The sequence below is a fragment of the Spea bombifrons genome, chromosome 12 (assembly GCF_027358695.1).
Source record: "Spea bombifrons isolate aSpeBom1 chromosome 12, aSpeBom1.2.pri, whole genome shotgun sequence".
Lineage (NCBI taxonomy): Eukaryota > Metazoa > Chordata > Amphibia > Anura > Pelobatidae > Spea > Spea bombifrons.
The window spans coordinates 6,422,090-6,445,881 of NC_071098.1; the positions used below are offsets into that span (position 1 = coordinate 6,422,090).

The 23,792-nt window shown below is 40.1% G+C and overlaps 3 protein-coding genes across 4 annotated transcripts; all 3 read left to right on the forward strand.

Annotated features, from left to right (window-relative positions):
* Nucleotides 1-2,885: 2,885 nt before the first annotated feature.
* Nucleotides 2,886-4,300, forward strand: LOC128470527 (transcription factor HES-5-like). The gene is made up of 3 exons (XM_053452420.1): nt 2,886-3,044; nt 3,778-3,958; nt 4,086-4,300. Exons 1-3 carry the CDS (start codon nt 2,982-2,984, stop codon nt 4,298-4,300), a joined length of 459 nt encoding a protein of 152 aa, XP_053308395.1. The 5' UTR covers nt 2,886-2,981.
* A 5,340-nt stretch (nt 4,301-9,640) lies between these two features.
* On the forward strand, nt 9,641-11,890 carry LOC128470310 (transcription factor HES-5-like). Of its 2 annotated transcripts, none has more exons than XM_053452181.1 (3): nt 9,641-9,764; nt 10,215-10,392; nt 11,507-11,890. In XM_053452181.1, the coding sequence occupies exons 2-3, from the start codon at nt 10,239-10,241 to the stop codon at nt 11,761-11,763; spliced, it is 411 nt and encodes a 136-aa protein (XP_053308156.1). In that variant the 5' UTR covers nt 9,641-9,764; nt 10,215-10,238; the 3' UTR covers nt 11,764-11,890. The 2 variants fall into 2 exon arrangements, with proteins under 2 accessions (XP_053308156.1, XP_053308155.1); XM_053452180.1 differs by lacking the exon at nt 9,641-9,764 and adding an exon at nt 9,916-10,015.
* A 2,366-nt stretch (nt 11,891-14,256) lies between these two features.
* Nucleotides 14,257-20,143, forward strand: ZBTB48 (zinc finger and BTB domain containing 48). Its single transcript, XM_053451846.1, has 11 exons — nt 14,257-14,340; nt 15,305-16,003; nt 16,496-16,773; nt 17,003-17,114; nt 17,316-17,408; nt 17,788-17,874; nt 18,398-18,552; nt 18,683-18,819; nt 19,029-19,193; nt 19,419-19,507; nt 19,687-20,143. The coding sequence occupies exons 1-11, from the start codon at nt 14,329-14,331 to the stop codon at nt 20,092-20,094; spliced, it is 2,235 nt and encodes a 744-aa protein (XP_053307821.1). The 5' UTR covers nt 14,257-14,328; the 3' UTR covers nt 20,095-20,143.
* Nucleotides 20,144-23,792: the final 3,649 nt, after the last annotated feature.

A 23,792-nucleotide genomic window follows, 5' to 3' on the forward strand; every position in this document is an offset into this window, starting at 1 on the left:
CAGTATTGCATGTTAATAATTCTTCAATATAGGAAACTTAGGGTAATAAAATTAAATTACTAGTATGGGGTCATATCTGGCATTTTTGCTGTAATTAATTCCCCCAGCATTCTGCAGGCTTAGATAAGATGAGACCTGAAGGATATGCACTGTATAACAGATATAGGGGGCATGTGGGAGCATGTAAATCTATAATGGTGTTTTATCAGCTCCAGAAACCTTGTCCAGACATCTGCTGCTTGGTGAATAAGGTGCGGCCATCTGACAATGATGGAAAAGGAGATTTTAATCTCAATTTTTTTCTCACACTGTAAACATTCGCTGGTTCCAGCAGCAATATGGCATCAGGCGAAATGAACATCAACAGAGGACTCCCTTGCTAAAGTATATGGCAAGATCTAGAGGACCATTTCTAGACAGCAAGTGGATGAGATAGCCGGAATTACCAGCACATGCCAGAAAAGCAGACACTACTGTATTTGTTCCAGAGAAGAGTCTTATTTAATCATCTGATAATGCTGACACATATGTGAATAACATATATCCCTTTGTGAATATGATTATTCATTAATATGTATCACTACACATGTGATATGGAGCAACCTGAGCTTAATATCTAGAATGCCAAGTCCAATGCACTTTTGTTTTCTTGCACTACACAGCTTTTTCATCAGATGTATCACATGCTACATAGATCTATGAACACACACACACACACACACACACATATATATATATATATATACATATATGTCTATAGACTTTAATGCCTTAAATGCTGGCACATCAAGCGTTAATGTGCAAATGCGCTTGTAGTAATAACAGAAAGATAAAGAAGTGCTCAAATGTCAAGCATAAAAAACAGATTTTCTTGGACCTTTGAGGACTTCTTTATCTTTCTGTGATTACATTAACTCTTGATGTGCCAGCAGTCTTGCAAGTGTGTTTTCTTTTAGTATACATGGTGAATGGTGATACTTGTCATGGAAATAAATTGTTTTAATCATTATGAGCCTGAACTCTCAATAAATTTACGAGTGCATATATTGCATGCCCTTATATATATATTGCTCAGTTTTTTAAGCTTTATTACACAATTTTTTACAGTGGGAGAGTATAAATATATATATATATATATATATATATATCTATATACAGTGGGAGAGTATAAATATATATATATATATATATTCACTATTATATATATTATATATTCACTATTATTGGTTTGAAGGAATTGTCGTCTTTAAGTATTAGAGGAATATACCGGTATATATATATAATATTATATACTCACTATTATATTTACTTTGATTCTATTATTTTCTCTTCGCGGTGATTATATATAAGCTGTTTGGTATCAATCAGAAGAATGCCTTAAGCGCCAGAGGACAGTTAGATTTTGGGACTTCTAGGGGTCTTTTTCATTAACATTCAATGGAATATAGTATAATTAATTATTGTGTACATTGTTGTGAGCTAACATTTAGTGAATAACCCTAAAAGCGCTGCTGATTCTTTCAGGCCCCCATTTCTTCAACAAGGAGTCAAGGACCTATTGGTCATGGGCTGATTTTGACGTCACCACATGGACACAATAAATATTTTGATCCTATAGGAGCTGCTGGACCCAAAGTTGCCACTGCCCTCCATACTAGCTTTTACGATACAGCTAAGCTGAGCTACTACGTCAATGGATAATATAATGCTTGAGAGCAATCGCACCAAGCCAATGGCTGTCTGAAGGATTCTCTGACACCTCTCAGATGTTAATAAGAGCGAATAAGTCTTAATTATGACACCCCTTTCTTATCGGTGCTGTTCTCTATGGGAAAGTCCTGCCCCTCTCGCCGCAGATAAGTGTGCGGAGAGCCTTTTGCATTTGGTTGTGAGATCTGACACCTGTGTGTAAAAGCCAGGCAAGGTGAGGAGAGGAGGGACAAGGTGGTGTCTCTGGCTTCTGCTCATCAAAGAGAGTCCCACAGGATCAAAGGCTTCAAGCAGGATATTATGTGTGGGAAAGTCATCCATGGAAGGCACAAGGCAGATTCCGATAATGCTTTATAAGGACTCATGGGTAAACTGCACAGATTCAATATCAGCTTTTCCCTGTCATAGTCAGGTCTTCCAGGAGATCTACTCTGAGGATTTTCTTTTCTCTTTAGTTGGTTACTAGAATGTGATCATTTAAATACATATTTCATATCACATGGACATCTGTTTCCATGATAGATTGCTAGATAGATAGATAGATAGATAGATAGATAGATAGATAGATGATAGATAGATAGATAGATAGATGGATAGATAGATAGATAGATAGATAGATAGATAGATAGATAGATAGATAGATAGATAGATAGATAGATAGATAGGTAGATGGATAGATAGAGATAGATAGATAGATAGATAGATAGATAGATAGATAGATGATATATAGATAGAGATAGATAGAGATAGATAGATAGATAGATAGATAGATAGATAGATAGATAGATAGATAGATAGACTGTGCTCAGTAAGGGGGAGTGTGTGCTCAGTGAGGTGAGTGTGGGGAGTGTGTGCTCAGTGAGGGGAGTGTGGGCTCAGGTATTAGGTATACACAGCATATTACAGAAGGCACACACTTCACACATCTTTGCCTGTAAAGGTCTGATACATTGTATGTAATCACAGAGCTGCACATGTGCCCAGCAGACCCAATATTACGTTTTATTGGCTCCAAAGCCAATGTTTTGATAGCAGCAGATGCCAGAGGAATGCCGTGGAGATCAATGGGTGGGTTTGCCGTGGATTTGCTGGGCTGGGTGTTTTTCCCACACTGATTCCCTCTTTTATGGCAGCTCCATTTGCTGGCTGCTCGCACACTTCTCAGCCTGGGGGGATGGGGCTCCCTCAATCTGCAATGCAGAGCAGGGGCTATAAATACAGCTCACACTCAGCCCGCACTCACTCATACGCTCTGGATACTGGCTCTGAACATGGCTCCTTGTAGCAATAGGATGGAGGACTTTGATACCAACATCGGCAAGGAAATGCGAAAGGTACGGCCTTTGGATCCTTATCCGGATCTTTTGGATCCTTATCCGGATCTTCTGAAACTTAGATCTTTGGATACTTATCTAGCAATTCAGCTGCTATTTGAATGCATTGCTGACTATCCCTCCGGCTCTCACTCCATATCCTTCCCCACTCCCTATCAGTGTGTTGTATCTCCTTATCCCTCCATCACTTCCCATTCATCCTTCTGCCTTATACCTCCTTCCCACCTATCCCTCTCCCTCACTCTCTTATCCCCTTTTTCCATCTCTCATCTGATCTCTCCATCCCTCTTCACGATTTCTCTATCCCCTTTCCCTATCTCTCAATCTCCCCCCCATCACTTCATCCCTCCCCAGGTTCTCTCCATCTATCTCTCCTACACCTCCATCTCTTTCACCTATTCCCTTACTCCCCATCTCTTTCTCCTACTACCCTCCTTCTTCTACTCTTCATCCCTCTCCCCTATCCCTCCACCTCCTATCCCCTCTCCTATATCCCTCCACCTCCTATTAGTTAGGTATACAGATACTACAAGCATATTCTTGAAAGGCTTGGTCTCTAAACACAAATATATTTTTTATTAAATGGTATGTTCTATTTTGCCTCTGGTTGATCCTGTTTAGCAAGTGTTGTACTATACAGTCAAGGACCCATGTGATGGAGAATAATCTGGCGTTATAAATTGCAGTGACGTATTTAACAACAATGTAATCTTTTAATATTTTCTCTCTCCAGCTGAGAAAGCCAGTGATTGAGAAGATGAGGAGAGATCGCATTAACAGCAGCATTGAGCAGCTCAGGACTTTACTGGAGAAAAAGTTCCAGAAACATCAACTTCCATCCAAACCAGAGAAAGCAGACATTCTGGAGATGGCAGTGACCTTACTAAGGCAACAAGTACAAAGGGCAAATAAAGGTAAGCAGCGCCCAGCAATCCACTCCGACCATTAGTTATAAATTATTATTCTTGAGCACTTACTTAGTAACAAAAAAATGTAAGTAGAGGAATATTTATTAATCATTTTCCTTTTTATTTCCATCAGCCATGACGCCTTCAAATCAAGATTTTCGTCCATTGATGGACATCACACAGTTTCTACCCTTAAAAAAGCATGCGGAGAAACATGTACCTCTTATCAGTGACTCTAATGAATACCATATGACAAAGGAGAACTTGTGCCAGTCTACGGTTAACCAAGGCATTGGCAAAGGTCCATCCCAAGGATACAGCACAGAAGACCTCTGGCGACCTTGGTGAAGACCATAAGATTGCATAGACTTGGGTGCTCCAAATGGTCCTACAAATGAAATCTACTTTAATATAAATTACAGAAAATCTTATATGGTCTGAAGATCAATCCAAAGTATGGACTGCTGTTTCTAGCCAATGGGAGAGGAGGAAATCACATCCTCTCATTGGTTACACCGTGACGTCTTCTTAATGCTTCTGGAATTGTTTGCAGGATCACATACTTTATTTATAAATACTGCATTGATGTTTTGAAACGTCTTCGGTTTAGTGTAACAAGTTGTATTATGTTTACTGGAATCTATATATTTGTAATGTGTGTTATACATGCATGAAAAGTCGCTGAAATTGCGATACCTGCACCCTTTCTTATTCTACGGAGTTAAATCTCTTTGTGAAAGAGCTTCCAACCAGTTGGGTTCCATAGAATAACAAAAAGTGGGTAAAAGGGACTAAACATTCCCGAGTGTTTTTAAATCCCAGATTTCAGAATCGCTCCACTTTTGCCCTGGTAATTATGGCCTGTGGGGGGGTATATTTTGGGTATTTTGAGCGGAGGGCAGTTTGCGGGTTTTGTGTGACGTTTGGGAGGGACATGGGTCATATTTATAAAGGCAAAGTTCTAAATGTGGAGCAGTTGCCATGGAAACCAATGGCACGTTCTTGTTGATTGCTCCTCATTTAAAAAAGAAAAAAGTAGGAAATCTTTTTTTTTTTTTTCTAAACTTTTTCCTTCTGTGAAGGGCGGTCCGTTTGGTGTTATATGTTGTGAAATGCGGGTTTGAGCAGTCTATACCTGTCCCTGCTTCTCCGACTACAACTCCCATCACTAATTAATCTCGGTAATGGGAGTTGTAGCCAGCTGGTGGATGCAGTTGTTCAGATCTATTGTTACACGGGATCTACTTTTTTTTCCTGCTGTATACAAATGAAATATTAGCAGCGTTACTGTTCTTTTCTGTGAAAAGGCAAACATTATATTTTTCTAGAGATTTTTGCTTCCTTTGCACCTTTTATGATTATATCAGATATATACGTTTCTCAAAATAAAATCTGTAAAAATAAATGTGTCCCATTTTCATTTTATTATATTTCATATATATGATGATTGGGTTTCTCTCCCCTGGTCAAGAGCGTGATAAAGGCGAGATTTAACTCTTTGTGTTCCTTGCCTTCTCTTATTGTAACTAAATAAATGGGTGGGTATGATTCCTGGTGGAATTTTAGGCAAAACAGTATGTTTCTATACTAAAGGCAACATTTAGTGATATAACCAAATTACATGGCATTATTAGCATTTTTATAATTTATTTTTATTATTTTTGTTATTAATGGGTGGGTTTTTAGAATATAAGAATAAACTGGTGGCTCTCCTAACTACCTAAACCCTCCAGCCCCTTTCCATGTAGCTATGACAACAACTCTAAAGCAGCGGTAAGTCTGGCCGTCAACAGGAAAATATGTTTTGTTTCCACAATTTGCATCAGAATTGCTCCTTATACATTTTTGGTTTTTAAAGAATATTTCTAAATTATCACGGAGACGTGGAAACGTTTCCTCTGTTTGCTTATTTTTATCAGAATTTTTTTTTTTGTGATCCTATTAAACTATTTCCCAGCAGTCAACAGATTTTAGATTATTTTGAAACATATAAATATTTTTCTTTGTATAAATGGGGACCCTGGCTTTCATCCTGAAAGCAGAATTCAACACTAAATTTATAATTTTTTTCTAAAATTTGAGAAAGCGTTTCATATCAACTTGTGTTTTACGTTAAGTTTTCTGTTATGTGGTTTATTAACCCAGCACAAGCCAAAAGGGGTAAGTAGTGAATTTTCCCATGGTATATTTCCTTGTCTGCATATTGCATCCCGTTCCTGTTTTCCTGGGGTAATTGTGACCTGTTGTTCTTCCCACCTTCTTTTAACACTGTTCCAGCAAGAAGCCTTTCATCTCTTTCATGGCCGTACCCTTTGTTCTGCGCATGTATTACCAGCTCATTAGACTCCCACTTACCGTCACAAGCTTTTACAGATTTACATGCTAATAACCGCTTCATTAGGCTGTTCTAAAATTGGAATTAGAGAACTGTAGGCCACGTGTGGCTCATTACTGAAGTGTGCGCCTATGTGGTTATACATAGATGATTTATATGGCAGTATAGAGATGGCAGTGGAGGGATCCCAAAATATTTGTCTTTAAACCAGGGCAAAACTGGGAACGACTAAGTGGTCCTGGGACTTTACGGCTAGCGGCCATAAAATTACATACATGTAACCGCCAGCTGCATATGTGCCAGTGCATGTTACAATTTTTTTTATATCTCTGAAGCGAGCAGGATCTGATCTACTGCTATCATGGGGTGCTATGTGCCAGCAGCCCGTCAGGCATTTCAAAATCAAAAGATTTTTCCACTATATAATTTTTTGGGGTAGAAATGTGCTTTCCAGTTTCACACTAGCCACACCTGTGACCCTGGTAGTCATTGCAAGTGAAAAGGCTAAATGGTGCCATCTAGTGTTCATACCAAACATTGCACCTAACCACAGATGTTGGTACTTTAAGGGGTTTAAGGGTTGGGAGCCATCCAGAGACAAAACTACAGAGACTGCTGGGTGTACAGATGTGACAGCCCTTAGCATCCTGTAGTCTGGATAAGGAATAGGGAGATGGGCTCTATGGGTACCGGACACTCCTCTCCTGCTACCTCCCATGTTATTTGTATAGAACTGTACACCATTCCATGGGTACGGAGAGAACCGGGTCCTTGTGTTAATCATGATAACCTGGCATCATGATATATGCCACCAAATGCCTTACAGAGGTGGGAGGTTCAGTTAACGTCTCAAGGACGCAGTGTCCCTGATTTTGGCAACCGTATTTACTCCTAACCTATTAACTAAGCGCTTTTATTTTCTGCAAATATTAAAATATACTATTTGCCCTCCAATGGGTAAAAGGGGTTGAAACTGGCCGACGGTCAGACAATCATTCCTCTCCCATCTTATCTCCCATTTACAATGCGAGCAAATAACCCGCAGCAGATGATATCCTCGGAGTCTGCACAGCCCAGATAACGCTCCTTCCATTGTCTCCGATGCTAATGGGCTGCCTGGGAGTGGGAAACCACGCTCATCCTAAATATCCGAGATTATTCTGGGGTTCTGACCTGTAATCAGCGCCACTTAAATGCCTAAACGTGTTTCGATGGATCTTTAAATCAGCCGTCCTCAATCTTTTGTGCCCGAGGACACATTTGTTGTGCGCTGGACTCCTCTGACTGTAATAATTATTTTTCCCGGATTCATTATACTCCTAGGGCCATATTCTCCATCTTATTGCATTACTTTTTTTTCTTTCACCCTCCATTGCATAACTATAATTACCCATGTCATCGGTTCATTCACCTGTCCATGTCATCTCTTTTGTAAGTCTACTTTACGCTCTCATCTCACATCCCCCTCCTCCATAACATACTTCAAAATTCTATATATTATATTTCACTTTACTAAGAGGCTGGTAGATAAGTGGAACAATCTCCCAGCAGAAGTGGTAGAGGTTAATTTAAACATGCATGGGGTAGGCATATGGCTCCTGAATCTAAAACGAGATTAAGGTCTGAGACTAGACGGGCCAAATCTGCCGTCAGAGTTTATATTCTATGCCTGTTTCTGCATATTCTTCAATTAAATACCCAGATTTCATATTTTTCCCCATTTCTGGCTTATCTTTGTCAACCATAACCCTTGCATGTAGGTTTCACGTTCTTCTTCTTCCTCTGACAATGAACTCGCATTATCGACATGGTCTTGGTCTGTTTGGAAACCCATTGAGTCACCCCCCCCCTATCTTCTGCCCTGTCCCCAAATAAACCACCCCCGGCTGGATGTGGATGTTTATGAACTATTTACTAAGTTCTGGAATTGTAATTAAGTAAGAGTATCGTACTGATGAAGAGTGAGGGTTACTCATCAATCAGCCAAGGAGTATATCAATGGACTCTCGTTGGCCCTGAGGCCGACTTTGATTGTTGGTCGATTATTTGCGGGTCTGGAAGGGCCGGTTGTTCAGGTTTTTCTCAACTCCAGATTTCATTTGGAAGAAGAAACAAAGTGGGGACAGAGGCGTTTTTGGTGTATTGTCATCATGCGCTCCAAAGAGATGTTAATGATCCCGGGAGTCTGGGGGGGAGATGCCGGTTTAACTCTATTGTATACTCCTATTCCTCCCCATCACAGGTCACAGGACCCTTTTTGCTCGATTTTAAGACGACCCCCCCAAACCTTGGATATTACTGGGGGGGGATATATAAGACGATCCTGTTGGTGGAAAAAAATAAAAAAGTGCTGTTTTTGCCTTAAAACATGGTTTAATCATTACAACACCTAACAGATTATCTCTGACACTCAGTAATGTCAGGGTAGGACAGAGGGTAGTAATGTGTGGGGGGTACTTTATTCCATATTTCATACTCACCCGCCATACACTTTGCGAAGATCGCTCCTTAGTGGCGGGTCACGTGAGCGCTGTTTAACTGATGTGGCCCACTCCTGCGTGTGTCCGCATATTGGGTTGAATTTCAGAGTCTGGCACGTCTATAAACGTGCGTGAAGCGCGTCCGGGGAGCCACAGCAGGCGGCAGAAGCGCTGATTCAGCGGATCGTCTGCGCGGTTCTGAGGACGACTTCAATTATCAGAGGATATTTTCTGAAAACCACCTTGTCTTTTAATCGAGCAAATACGCTGCTTTGTATAATTACATAGACTCGGCGGTCTTGAGATGTACATAATAAAGCGTGTCCGGACCACACCGCGGCTACATGCATGTGTCACGTGTGTATTGTAGACATTCTCTGATACATTGCAGCGACATGGAAATAGCCACACATGGATACAACACGAGGTGGCATTCGGGCCTTTAAAGAGTAGTCTCGTCTTTTAATGTAAGTTGATCTTCATGTTGGGTTTTACGGTTCGTGGATCATTGCGGGGGTCCTTTCGGTATTGGAGTCAAAAAATGAGACTTAGTAGAAGTAACTCAACACTAAAAAAAAACCAAAAAACGACGACGACGACGACGACGACGACGACGACTATAGTACGGGGACAATCCGGAGCGAATCGTCTCAATACATTCCTTTTCGCGCCGCTCGCTTCCGCCCCCTGGTGTAGCGGCTGAATGCTCATCTTAGGGACCCATCTGTCAAAATCCCATCGGCCACTGGCAAGGAATGGGTTAAACTAAAGTAAAAACCTTTTTTTTTTTGGGTTGTAAATGATGTAACAGGTGAAACCGGAATGTTATCTGGACCTAGAATCAGGCAGCAGCCGGGTCTTTTTCGAATACAGAAGCTTTCCCACGGTTAAACGTCTCATTTGTGTCGCGTTACAATTCCACCTGTTCATCGAGTAGGGAGGGAGCTGTCCCGAGGCCATCGTCGGACCTTTCAGACACACTTCTGCTATCTGTATTGTATGTTTTTCTTTTTTTTTTGCTTTTCCTTTTGTTTTATTGGTCTACGAGTGTGGGAAACTGTACGGGGCGAAAAAACCTGTCTATCGGCAATAGACGATCCGTATAAATACAGTGGGATATTTACTAAAGATTCCACATTTCTCTTGGCTCAACGCCTTGCACGGACTGGCCCGTCTACTATGGCACCCACTTACCCCGGGGTAGAAAATACTCACGAATCCCAGCCCAACGGATCAAAATTAATCAAGGTAGACAGATATGGGAGAAATAATTAAAAACAGCAATCGCCGCGTGGATATAATTCTATCCCGGAAATACAAGAGAGGATTAAGCAAAAACTGGGGAAATTCTGTTGTAAAATGTTAATTTAGGTGCAATCAATGGGGGGGGCTTCTCTAGACATTTTTGATAATGTAATTAATTTGGTTCTAAAAATGTCTGTTTCAGATAAGAAAACCCGTGGTTGAGAAAATGAGGAGAGATCGCATTAATGGCTGCATAGACCAACTGCGGATAATATTGGAGAAAGAGTTCCAGAAAAATCACCCTCATTCCAAACTGGAAAAGGCGGATATTTTGGAAATGGCTGTAAGTTACCTGCAGCAACAGAAGCAGCAGACAAGAGGTGAGTTATTTTATTAAACACGGACAGTTCCGGCAGTAGGGATACAATTGTGTCTTGGGGGGGTCTGACTCTTTTTTAGGTCTACAAATAAACTTATATATCAGGAGACTTGGAATTCTAAATTACTAATTTGTTATCGGGAGCGTGATAACAGATTGCACACAGCTTTACGTCCAATGCTGGATCCTTCATTAGCTCCTTCTACAATCTTTGAGGCTACCTGTTCTTACCTGCCTGTGTTTCTAGGCTGCTATGTCTCTTTATGGAGAGTCAGCAACAAATATAAATAAGGGTTAAAAGACTTAAATACATTCCAAATAGTGTTTTTTGATTTCAAGCGGACATTGATTTTTGATCAGCAAGTTTTCTGAACAGGAAGACCTCATAGGAAATGGATTGTGTGACCCTAAATAGCTTCCCCCAGCATTGTCAGGCATTTTATGTGAATGGTAGTATCTGAGTTGATACAGTTTTTTTGAAAAGTATTTTTTTTAACTTTCTAACTCTGATTCATTTCCATTCTGTAACTATTTCTTTAGTGACAGTTTCTGTCTGCGTTACTCTGGATTATATAAAAAAATCTTCCATTAGAATGTAGAGAATGGGGAATAATCCATCAAGAAAGACCTGTTTCTTTCCGAATGGGTTTCGTACATATCAAAGGCTTCATTGAGTCTTTTCATGTTTAAATTCTCGTGTTGGTTGCATCGAAACCTTTGTGCGCTTCCACAGCGGTATCAATTAATGTGATTTGCAAATTAACATCTAAAATGTTGTATTATGTGCCAAATATTGTTTATTCAGATCCAGCATGTTGTTGGATCTGAATAGTTGGTTCTTAAATTACAGTAGCGGCATATGGGATATGTTTTGTTATAATGGCCCTTGATTACCAAAGGAGACAGGTTGTCCAATCATATAGTGACGCTGTTTCCTAGCCAAAAAATTCTAAAATAAAATAACTTGAACATTTAAAGAAAATCATGCTTTCTTCCCTCTTACAACCATCAACACTTAAATACTGTTATTAATGCTTTTTATTAATATGCATTTTTTATTTTATGTCTATCATTACAATTTTATAACAAGAGTTTTTTGGGTGGTTTTTTTTTAGATGTCCCATCACACCAAGAAAATAGACAAGACTCATATTATCAAGGATACTACATGTGTCTCAGAGAAACAGTGGGCTTCCTAAACAAGCAAGAGTCACAATCCGTGAAAGTAGAAATGTTAAACCATTTTACTATGGAAAAGAATCCAGCGCGGACTGAGAAACGCCAGGCCTCCTCAAATCAAACCGTCTCCCGCCTTGGTGGAGCCTCTTGCCAGATTTCGCATTGTACCAAAGAAATATGGAGGCCTTGGTAGTCTCTGATAAGACATTAATCGCCGGCAGTCCTTGCATCGCAAATCCCAGGCAGCGAAGACCTGAGCGCTGATGTCATTTATTTAATGTTATGATGTCATCAGCTGTAGGATGCTCACAATATGTAGCATGGTCCACCTGAAGGTATGGACCATGTAGGACCTTCATCAGAAGACAAAGTCCCATACAGAGGAGATGTCCTTGGATGATTTTTACCCGAGGTGGCTGTAACTCTTATCAGTTTTTATCTGATATGAACAGGTGGGAAGCTCATGAGAATCCTACTAGAAAGGCTTTCCCACCAACTGCAACTAAGTGATGTTATCTACAAGCTATTGTGTACCGTGGACTTCTCTTTAACGTTACTGTATTCTACTGTTGGTGGAATCCTCTTTGTAGTTTAGAAAAATTAAAAATATATATTTTTTCTAATAAACCTGCCGTATTCAGTATATTGTTCTTCAGCTGCACAGATCTACAAACCCAGGGTGATGGTGTTGAAGACCCTATTCTGCATGAGACCTAAGGACGTTCCTTTTATATAGAAGCAGCAGTAACAATGTTTTCATTTCTCTGTTTAATGGTTAACATGGATTCCAGTAAGCGATTGATTCACTAAATGTCTACGGCAAATGAAATATTAGGCATCGGATAGAATAATTGTTATAAAGGCAGCCTTTGCTACTGTTAATGGAGGAGAATGGCTACCAATCATGGATCTATTGTATTTTTTATATAATGCTTAGCAATATGTTTTCTTTGTTCAGGTGGCAGCCGTACCCAAGGCTTGTGTAAAATACCGTCCTGACACATTCCCCCTGTTATATAAAGCAGACACATGTACCCAAGTATAATATTGTCGCAAATGAAACTGTAAAATAAAACAATATTTGTGTTGGAATTACATTTTAGCTGTGAAGTTTTTGACAGTTTTTTATATTTTTTATATTCTGGTACATGCTAATTTTTGTTGTATTTTTGTTTTTAAGCTTAAGTGGTATTACGGTATATATATATATATATATATAAATATGACATTGTGAATGCAACCTTCTTTGTAGCTTTTTATTTTTTTTTGTATTTTGTATCTATTTCTTCTCTTCTAATTTTCCTTGTATTGATTTCCTTTTTTTTGTGTTCATTTGAAGCAGATTCCATGAATATTTAAACAAACGCACACTCCAGAGGGCACACACTAGGCTAAAACTGACAAGGGCGAGATCACAAAACTCATTAGTGAAACCCTATTGACTTTGTATGGGGGTTCAACTCTCCCAAGAGACGATCTGGAGGGCAGTGATAATAGATTGATTTACCACTAAACAGCCTCTAAATCAATTATAAAAGACAGTTTCCTATCATAGCACCATGGATTGCCGTTCATTACTACAATTAACCACTACTTAGAAAGCTCCAACGGGTTCTTTAGTGCATGGAGAGGCATAAATTATGACTGCATTTAAGAACCAATTGGCCCATCAACTCCGTCATTGAATATTTTAATATTACTGTACTTAATCATACACAAAAGCAGGGATATTTTTCAAGGCTTGGGCATTTCTAGTTTATTGCTACATTTGTTGCTCCTTTTTAGAGCAGACGGACCCTTTCAATTATTCATTTTCTCCATGTCCCCTGAATAGTATTTCTATGACAGTCTACTGAGCTGAGAAAACCTGAACCCCGTAAAAAAAAAAAATGGCTGCGACCGTCCATTCATTTTTTTTTCTTTTTATCCAAATGAGTTTTATTGTTAGGCGATACCTAAGTATCTACTACCCTTTTATATAAGGTTAAGTAGTTTTGGTCACGGAACCCATCCAAAAGGGGTATTTGTTTACTAAACAAGATGAAAAGAAGCTTGTCCAGACCCAAAGGTAACGAGGCGCTTCCAACCAGTTGGAAACATAATTTCCTTCCTCTTTTACTAAAAAGTTCTACGTTTCCTAATTAAATTACTTTAATCACAAATGTTGATTCTATTCTATCGGTTCACTCTAATATTATTATTTGCTCGCATCTGAATATATATTTGCTTACGCTACTTTCTTTTGTTTTAACTAAATGTTGTGTGTTGTATCACACTTATTTATTTTGGAAATAAATAACTAAACTGAATAACATGCAAATATTTTTGACAAACCTCCTCATTGTTTTAGGAGGAAATTATCCAGTTCAAGCAAATATTTGGCAAATAAATGACAAATAAACCTTATTTATAAAATGATAAACAGAATATCCGTGAGGCTCTTAAAAATCTGTTGCCATGACAACTGACACCTTCATAAAATGCCCGCTACAGTAGGACGTTTACATGATATTGCCACACTAAAGATGGCTGATATGGCCGCACCAGTCATTACATTGGAGTGCTGTCATCCTGCCACTCTCAATATGGCCGACAGCACGTTGTTGCTACTGAGCTGCCACGCTCAATATGGCCTTGTCTACACAGCGTAGTCGCGTCTCGCGATACTTGGCGACCGGAAGCGATTGCGCAGCTCGCAGGCTGGGGGTTGGCGCTGAATCTGTGGGTATTGCAGTGTCAGTGCTCGGGGCTGCTCCGTATGTCTGTCCAGGTACCGTCCCGTGTGCTGGCTGCCGCCGCTCCCCATAGACAAACCTCTCCCTGACCCCATGTCCCGGACGCGGCCCGGTGAGGTCAGCTGGAACGGATGAATGTTGCCCTGTAACCTGCACATAGTATACCGCACATACCCCGTACTGCCTCTCATTGCATGCTTAGTGTTAGGATTTAGTGCCTATAGGTTCCACAGGGACTTATTAAAATAAACAGGAACTCCATATGATGGTTATATATATATATCTCAACATGCCCACCCCCACTCACAAAATATACGGGGGGACAAGTATAGAAAATACACAAAAGGAACCCTATCTGATGTCAAAACTATTATTATTATTGTTGTTATTAAATAACTATTACTTATTAAATAATGATTGAGTCTGTAACGTTGAGGGGAGGGTGTAGCAGAAGGGTGTCGCAGGGACATGTTTGGTGCCTGCAGCATAACGGTATGTATGGCGGATCTATGGGCCGTTGTACGTATTTACGTCAGGGATGTTTGTTTTGCTGGAAGTTATGGTGTGTTTGCGCTCTTTTACTGCTCCGCTTATCGTGTGTTTTTGCAGCAAAGATTTTCCTCTATAGACCCGGCTGGCTTAGTCTCCTCTCACACCCTCGTCTGACACGTTGCCCTGAATAGGCAAATACGTGCCTTTTTTTGTTTCCGCGCATCAGGCATTAACGGGTTAAAGTCATGTTTTCACATTTTTGCATATACTACGTTTTTTGTTTTCACGCTGGAAGAATTAGGTAACATTAGACGGGTAGAGAGCCGATGCATGAGTATCGTCATTACAGGGTAACTCCTTGATTTTGGGGATAAATAAAGTTTTTCGGTAAATATTGCTGATTAGTATAATTATGACCGGCATTAGCTAATATACGGGAAATTCCGAGATTTATCTTCCGGCTGCTGCTGCCTCTGAATTAATCCCAATTTGTGTTTTATTTTTTAGATTATGGACAGCGTTTTTATTCAGCACAGCGTCAAGGTCCTCCAGGCTCTGAACAAACAGAGAGAAGAAGGCAGATACTGCGACGCCACGCTGGTTGTTGGCGATGTTAACTTTAAAGCCCACTGGAGCATCTTGGCCTGCGGTAGCCCCTTTTTCCAGAGTCTTTACGGAGACGGCACATCGACGAACATCATTCTTCATGAAAGCTTCTCGGAAGTGATCGGGCTCGTGCTGGACTTTCTGTACACCGGGGAACTCGCCCTGTCGCAGCATAACGTTCAGAAAGTGCTTTTTGCTTCTAAAGAACTGGGGGTTTTTGAGGCTGTCGAAGTCTGCGAGAGGTTTCAGCCCAAATGTTTTGACTCCGGGGATCCAAGCGAACGATATCTCCAACCGTCCGGCGCCAATGAATCTTTGAATGGACATCTGAAACAGGCAGAGGAGTCGGAGGGAGAAGAGGCATTGAAAGGGATTTCGGAACTGAGCAGCGTTCCTGCTGTAGACGCTCCTTCTGGAGAAGACCTCGGACGAGACAGAAGCCTCTGCTTGCTTCAGGGGGCAGAGGAAAACTTATCTTCTCAGACGACCATCATTAAAAATCTAGATTATACAGAAGACGGGCATGAACGGGAATTCAAGAGGCAAAGGAGAGGGCAAAAGAGCGAACATAGCCTTGGCTGCGATGGAGATTACATCACGGTATCAGCTTTTTGTTCATTAACTGCCTTCATATGGTTTAGTGAATTAGTGTTTTTTCTAAGGTTACCAATCTTCATGTATTTGAATAGAGAAGCCTTTTCTCCAAGATTGTATTTTATTTTTTGTACCCAAGATATGGGCCCCCAGTGATTATTATTTATAAAATATATAGAGGGGTAGCTGCCAGGGAGAAGGGTTTGCTTTACTCCTGGAGAAAAACAAACAATGTAATTAAAACTTGGTGTGCTTGGGATTCATTGCCATCTGGAAACGTAACTTTTTAAAGCTGGGAGTAATATATATATATATATATATATATATATATATTTTTTTTTTTTTTTTTTCTTATTTTTTTTTTCCAGAACTTTCCATTTACATAAATTTTGCTTGCAGTCACTGATAATGGAGAATAAATGATTCCATGTGTTCTTATACACAGCGTAATACCTTCGGAACGTTATTATCTTGCAATAAATCTTTTTTTTTTTGTAGTGGGAGTTGGAAGTTGACCACATCCACGATGTTATAGCGGAGGAAGATGGATACATTGATGGCGATCTTGATGAGGATTATGTCCCTGAGAAGAGGGCCCAGAACCCCAAGCGTAGGTTGTGTCCGGCCAAGAAGAGCGGCCTTTCAGAAATCACCACCGAAGATAAGATGCTTGACGGTGAAAATCTTAAGAACAGGAGAAACGCCGCCATGCCAGCTGAATGCCCCACCTGTCATAAAACATTTCTCAGCAAGTATTACCTAAAGGTGCATAACAGGTAAAGACTGATGCAGGAGCAGGTTTATCCCAAACCTGAAAATTGATCTGTACTTGGACTAGCTGAACTGGACCACCTAGTGGCACTAATTGATAAAAGCCCTATGAGAGGTCCTCTGTTTCACATGGGGGGTAATAATATTTCACATGCGTGCCACATGTTATATCACGTACTTGTGAACATTTCCTCTATACGTGTACACAAATGACTGTTTCGTGATTTCTGATAGGAAGCATACAGGAGAGAAACCCTTTGAATGCTCCAAATGCGGCAAGAGCTATTTCAGGAAGGAAAATCTTATGGAACACGAGGCGAGGAACTGCATGAACAGAACGGAGCAGGTGAGCCTGGACTGCTGGGGTGCACATGGCGCCCCGGGCTTGTCTGATAATAATTCAATGGCTTCTGATTTAACTAGATAATCCCTGTCCAGTTTTTTATGTGGATTTTTAGCTGTCATTTGGAGAGAGGTTTTCTTATTTTCGCCAGGCTTCCAGTTGGCCTTTACATAACATGAGAATCTGCTCCTTTAATGTTCAAAGGCATTTTCTTGTACGCTGTGTCATGAGGTTTTCAAAAGGAGAATGGAATTAAGAGTCCACATGGTTTCCCACACCGGGGATATGCCTTACAAAGTAAGTATGCTGGTGCGTATTAGGTGACTGCTACAACTAACTGCTTCTTGCGTTGGCAAAGATAGTAAGACCATCCCAGTAGGGCAACATCTATAGAGGTATTCACTGTCTACTTTATCATATTGCGGGCACCTTTCGAAAAATAGATCTCTCGATAGAGCTGGCTTTACAGGCAGTAGAACTGTTCATACCTCCTTTCAATCTCCATACCTTCTGCTTTCCAGAGGTTAGGAGAGGAAATATTTTGATTAAATATAAAACTGGAATTTCTATTTATTTCTTTAACCTGTAATACATTATTTTATGTATACAGTATTAGCAAAAGTATTCCTACTTTAAGCACTCTTTACAGTTCACTAATGTTTTCATATCTTTTTAGTGTAATACCTGCACCCAACAGTTCATGCAGAAGAAGCACCTACAGAGTCACATGATCAAGTTACACGGAGCCCCAAAGCCGCACGCTGTAAGGACCTGTGTCTAGAAGGGAGTGTGGGATTTCTGAATTGGAAGGATTAGTTGATTGTGTTATTTATTGTACATTGGGTACTGCCGAAAACAAAATGGTATAACCTTGGTAAGCACCAGCTACAGTCACGAGAAGTAATACGTCCATTGGTGTTTTCATGGGAGAGAACAATATGAACAATTCATGAATGTGTATGTGAAATATTCCATGTGTTGACTGCTGTGTGGTCCTCCGATTCAACCAACATTTTAATATAAATTTCTGTCTTAATAGAATGCTTACATTATACAAGTTATCCTTCATGTAGCCACCAGGGGGCAGTAACGAGTCCATAAGTTTTTTTGTTTTTTTATGTGTTTGTTTAAATGTTTTCTGAGCTCATGTGTTGAGTGAGTTGAGACCCCAGACAGGGGTGCACATTCTATAGCCTCCCAAAATAGGTTGATTTAAAATAAAATGTCCCCATGTCTACTGGATTTTGCTCTTGCTCGCCAAGCTCTAATCATGAGATTGCTTCCAGTGCTCTACTTGTGGGAAATGTTTCTTTACGCGCACTGAACTCCGTTTGCACGAAGCGTTTAAGCACCGCGGGGAGAAGCTGTTTGTGTGTGAGGAGTGCGGGCACCGGGCTTCGAGCCGCAGCGGGCTACAGATGCATATCAAAGCCAAGCACAGGTGAGCTCTTAAAACTCAGGGCAGGTGGAGATTCATTTTATTTATTTTTTTATTAAATACAGGGCCACTTGTTTCATCGAAGAACAAAATCATGTTTTTTATCTGTAAAATTTTGTCCGTGCCTCTTTAGAAATGAGCGTCCTTACGTTTGTGAATTCTGCCATCACGCTTTCACCCAGAAAACCAATCTGAATATGCACCTGAAGACCCACACTGGAGAGAAACCCTTTCAGTGCCACCTCTGCGGGAAGACGTTCAGAACACAAGGTAGGGCTGAAAAAAAAATCCAAAAATCCTCGGAATCTTTTTTCCAAAGAAATTCATCCACCCCCCCATCCCAATTTCACCTTCTCCAAACAGATAGATGAAAGCTTTATGCTAATTCTTTTAAAGATAAATTCCAATGTTTTTTTTTCTTCTCCCAAAGTTTGTGTGTGTTTATTGCTGTACTGTTTGTTAAATTTTCCTTTCTTTAGCGAGCCTGCACAAGCACAACCGGACACATACCGGGGAACGGCCTTTCAGCTGCGAGTTTTGCGACCAGAAGTTTACAGACAAAACTCCTCTTTTAAGGCACGTTGCCAGCCGACACCAGGAAGGACGACCGCATTTTTGTCAAATATGTGGCAAAACCTTTAAAGGTAAAATCGCATCCCGATTAGCTGGACGCCATACTGTTTGTTGAATACCTTAGAGTCTGACGTGCCAGGTGATCCCCCTGAGCTGTATTTCTCCGTAATCGGTTGCTGCCCACACATGGAGGGCTCTCTTTCCCTTATCAGAAATGGATTCATGTGGTTCAAGTAGTTTTCGTGTGTCATTACCATCTATCGTCTTAACGCCCAGTGTATTCCTCTCCTCCGCAGCTATAGAACAATTGCGTGTTCATGTGGCGAGGCACAAAGGAGTCCGCAAGTTTGAATGTACCGAGTGTGGTTACAAGTTCACCCGCCAGGTGAGAATGTTTATGGCGCTATAGTCTTTAAAACCGTTGTCAAAAGTGAAGCAATGTATATCCTTTACACCTCATCATCCTCAAGCCCAAAACTAAGGAGAGGCCTGTAGTGATTAAATATTAAACCCTATTTACGCAGAAGCGTATTGTTAACCATGTATTTACTGTTTAATTTTAAGGCGCACCTGAGACGCCATATGGAAATCCACAACCGCATCGAAAACTACAATCCGCGCCAGAGGAAACTTCGTAATTTAATTGTTGAAGATGAAAAGACTGCGGTGGTTGGTTTGCAGAACCCTGGTGACATAGTCGACTTACAGAGTCCTTCTGTGGTGGTGGGCTTGCAGAATCCACCAGCTGTGGTCACTTTGCCAAACCCGTCAGTGGTGGTCGGTTTACAGAGCCCACATGAACTGGAAGTTGGCCACGGCGAGGTCATAGTCGAGTCCATTAACTCCAACGCCCTCCCCGAAGAGGTCACGGAGCAAAGAATATGCACAGGAGATGCCTTCTCCCCTGATGTCATAGAGCAGTCCATCTTCATCACAGCAACAACAATTCCTGATGAGGATTGTGAAACATGATGACCTCTTTTGCTCCACATTACATTAAAAATAAGATTTTATTTATTAACCAAGTGTGATTTTCTTGAACAAAATTCTGTGTGCCTATTTATATGTTTATGGATACGCACACACATATGTATATATATGTACACACTTAAACTCTTGAATGGGCAACTAAAGGGTTAATTCCAGTTTTAAAGTTGATTTTTTTTTAAATCATCCTGCACAAGTTTCAGGATCATAAATGTAATTTTAAAAATTACTTTTCACCTTTTTTCTGTGGAATTCACACGTTGAATATGCGTTATTTCAGCCGACACTCGATGGGAAACGTGAGAGTTTTATTTTGGTGAAAGGGTAGTAGTCTTGGCCAGCTTCTGAAACTCTGATCCTGGGGTTTTATTTTCTGATTTTGTCACAAAATGCCAATGGGCGTTCAGTTAGCATGGAGACATTTATCTCCGGTAACAGAATCTGGCCTAATTTTCTGGGTAATTTCTTTTAGAACACGGCTTTTATTAAAATATATTTTAAGAACCATTGGTGGTAATATTATAAAGTAATGTTAGACCCCAACGCATTTCCATTCCAACGCTCCATAGCTAATGGGACACGATGCCCTTATCCTGAACTCCCTGACAGCTCGGGTTCCTTCGCTCTTGTACTTTAGGGCAGCAAAAGTTGTAAAAATGCACGTAGAACCCGTTATTCAAAATCAGGAGGACGTTCCATCAGATGCTTTTCTTTCGCATTAGAACTTTATTTGGATATCTTATTGGCTCAAATACCATAAAGCGATGTGCAGGTTCCTTTTGCACCCTGCTGTGCTGTGATGGGTTTGAGGGACTTTCTGATAAATGATTAAGCCTGTCCTGTATGTTTACAGAGTTTTCTTTTCCTAACCAGCGGTGGCCCGGTGTAGAAACGCCATTGTGATATTTGCAGAGATACACCGAACGCGGGAGCGCCGTACAATCCTTGGGCTTCACGGTATTTTTTTAATATTTCATTTGAAGACTCTCATTGGATGCCATTTTCCTACCTTGTAATAAATAGACCAGACCAGGATGATCATCTATGCCACATTGCCTGTAGTGTCTTGTTTGCAGTAAATAGTGATTGAAGTGTGCGTGCGCAAATATCTCTCACACTCAGTATATGCGCTACCGTTCAAAAGTTTGAGGCTTCTGAAAGAAAAGCTAATTTTGTCCATTAAAATAACATGAAATGGATCAGAAATCCAGCGCAGACTGGGTTAATGTAGTAAATGACTATTGTAGCTGGAAACGGCTGATTTTTAATGGGATATCTTCATAGGCGTACAGAAGCCCTTTATCACGCCCATCACTCCTGTGCCCCAATGGCCCTTTATCACTCCCATCACTCCTGTGTTCCAATGGCCCTTTATCACTCCCATCACTCCTGTGTTCCAATGGCCCTTTATCACTCCCATCACTCCTGTGTTCCAATGGCACGTTGTGTTCGCTGATCTAAGTTTAATTTAAAAGCCTAATTGATTTTCCATGAAAACAGCAAAGTGACCCCAGGCGTAATGGATAGACAAACATCTACAGGGTTCTATAATTACGGATGTAGCGTAGAGAATATTGGGGTTTAGGTGATAATGTAACATTAAGTATATTCCATTACGGGTACCTAAGTCTTGGGCTTCTTCTAAAACTTTATTCTTTTAAGTGTTTCTATCTTAAATACGGGTATTCATTTATTTTCTGGTTGATTACTAGTAAAAGAATCCCTCGTGGTGACAGAATTATTAGATTGATGTAATTCACGTTTAGATTTTTATCCAGATTAATGGTATTATCCAAAGTTACAATGAAACCGAACCAGATACCCTTTGGTTTAATAACTTTATTTAGTTTCACCCCAAAAGTCTACAAATATAATGTAATACATAAAACATAAAACATTCTACAAAAATATAAGGCAACAAATGTCAAGAGCACAGATTCCAGAAAATGTGATGACGGCAAATACTTTATTATTGTGTCAGCGGGTGATAGAGTGAATATGCGGTGCTGAGCGGTACAGGAACGGCATTGTAACCCTTCATAACCATGCTTTCAAACATTAACCCCGTTTACTTGCAGGATTAACCCAACGCCAAACTCCTTTACATCAATCGGATATATTATGAAAAATTATGGCAATAAATATAATAAATTAGTAAATAGGTGCTTCATTAAACACAGCAAGTTAATAATATCCAGCAGCCAATTCATCAGAGCGCTATCCATTCTCCAAGAAATTGTGAACGCTCATTAAAAAGATGCATTAATTATTTTTATTATTATTAAATCCTGCCATCATATCGGATCCTGCTTGCAAGGCTGTCTGATTTTACTAGTTAATAGTTAATTTGTTTTTGTATGAAAAGCTGTTTTTAACAGATAAACAGAACCTGATATTGTTTTAAGAGTTGATGTGTATATATAATGACCTTCCCCTTGCAGAAGTCGCTTAGATCTTACATCTGGTGCGTTACGAAAGTAGCTTATGTGTTAATCATATCTGTAGACACAACATATTTCAGCATAAAATAAACCTCAAAGGGCTTTTACTGTTTTAATCACCTAAACAATGTATTAACGGTGTTTACACACAGCAAATAAATAATGCTGGAAGAACCGCACGCCAAGGCCCAGCTCATCGTAACAAAACAAGGTTTGTTTAGCCCAAAACAGCTCATTTTTTTAAGTGCAATTCTACAGATGACCACAAGGGGCGTCTTAGGAACGCTCAAGCATTTCCATCTGATTTGGAGTTGAGGAGCATCTCCCATGACTCCATGCCTGTCCAATGGCTGGCTAGGAATAATGAGATTTGTAGTTTTGGTAAACTAGTGGCTCCTGCATTTCAATGAGGGCCAGTGTGGACCCTTGGAGTAGTCTCGTTTGTGAGCGGAACATGCATTTATTTGTCCACTTTCGTAATTCTCGTTCTCTAACCGCAATAAAAAAAAATAATGCATGCACCGGATTGCATTTAGTAAAATGCGCTGCAGTCCGTGCAGAATTGTCAAATGCGTTTTAATTTAAAGAGACAACCTCTGAAAGAACCGCAATTCTTGGTGATGAATGCACCTGTAAAACCCTACAGCTTTAAAAGTATAAAAACCTTTATGACCTAAGAAGATCAGCACAAACTTGGTTTTAATAAGAGTGATTTATAAAAACATTACTTACCACGTCCTAAATGTGCAAAAATAAAAACATGCTACAAAAAAAACTTAAATACAACGCAAAAAAGAAAAAACACACAACATGTACAAAAAAATTCTCTTTGAGGAAAAATTCCCAGTTTTATATTTTAAATCTCAATCTGGAACTTAAAAAAATAAACTTAAAGGGGGCACTCCAGCCAGCATGTGCTCCCGATAGCTGTGAACTCTCTTTAGATTTATGTGGGGTCCTTTTTTGCAACAGCATCCCCCCGAATCCCCCAATATGCATTTGCAAATCCCCCCCCGCCGGGTATGGTATGCATTAAAGTGCATATGATGGCTGGCATGTCCCTTTAATAACTTGGGCATTGACTATGATGATGGACCAAAGTTTTGTGCCCCCCCCAACCACTGCCCAACTGTCCATTTTGAATAAACTGTTTAACGTTTAACAGGTCACACATTAAATACTTTCACAAAGTGCTTCAAAAAGCAACCGTTTAGTTAAACATTAGGGAAAAAAAATGTAAAT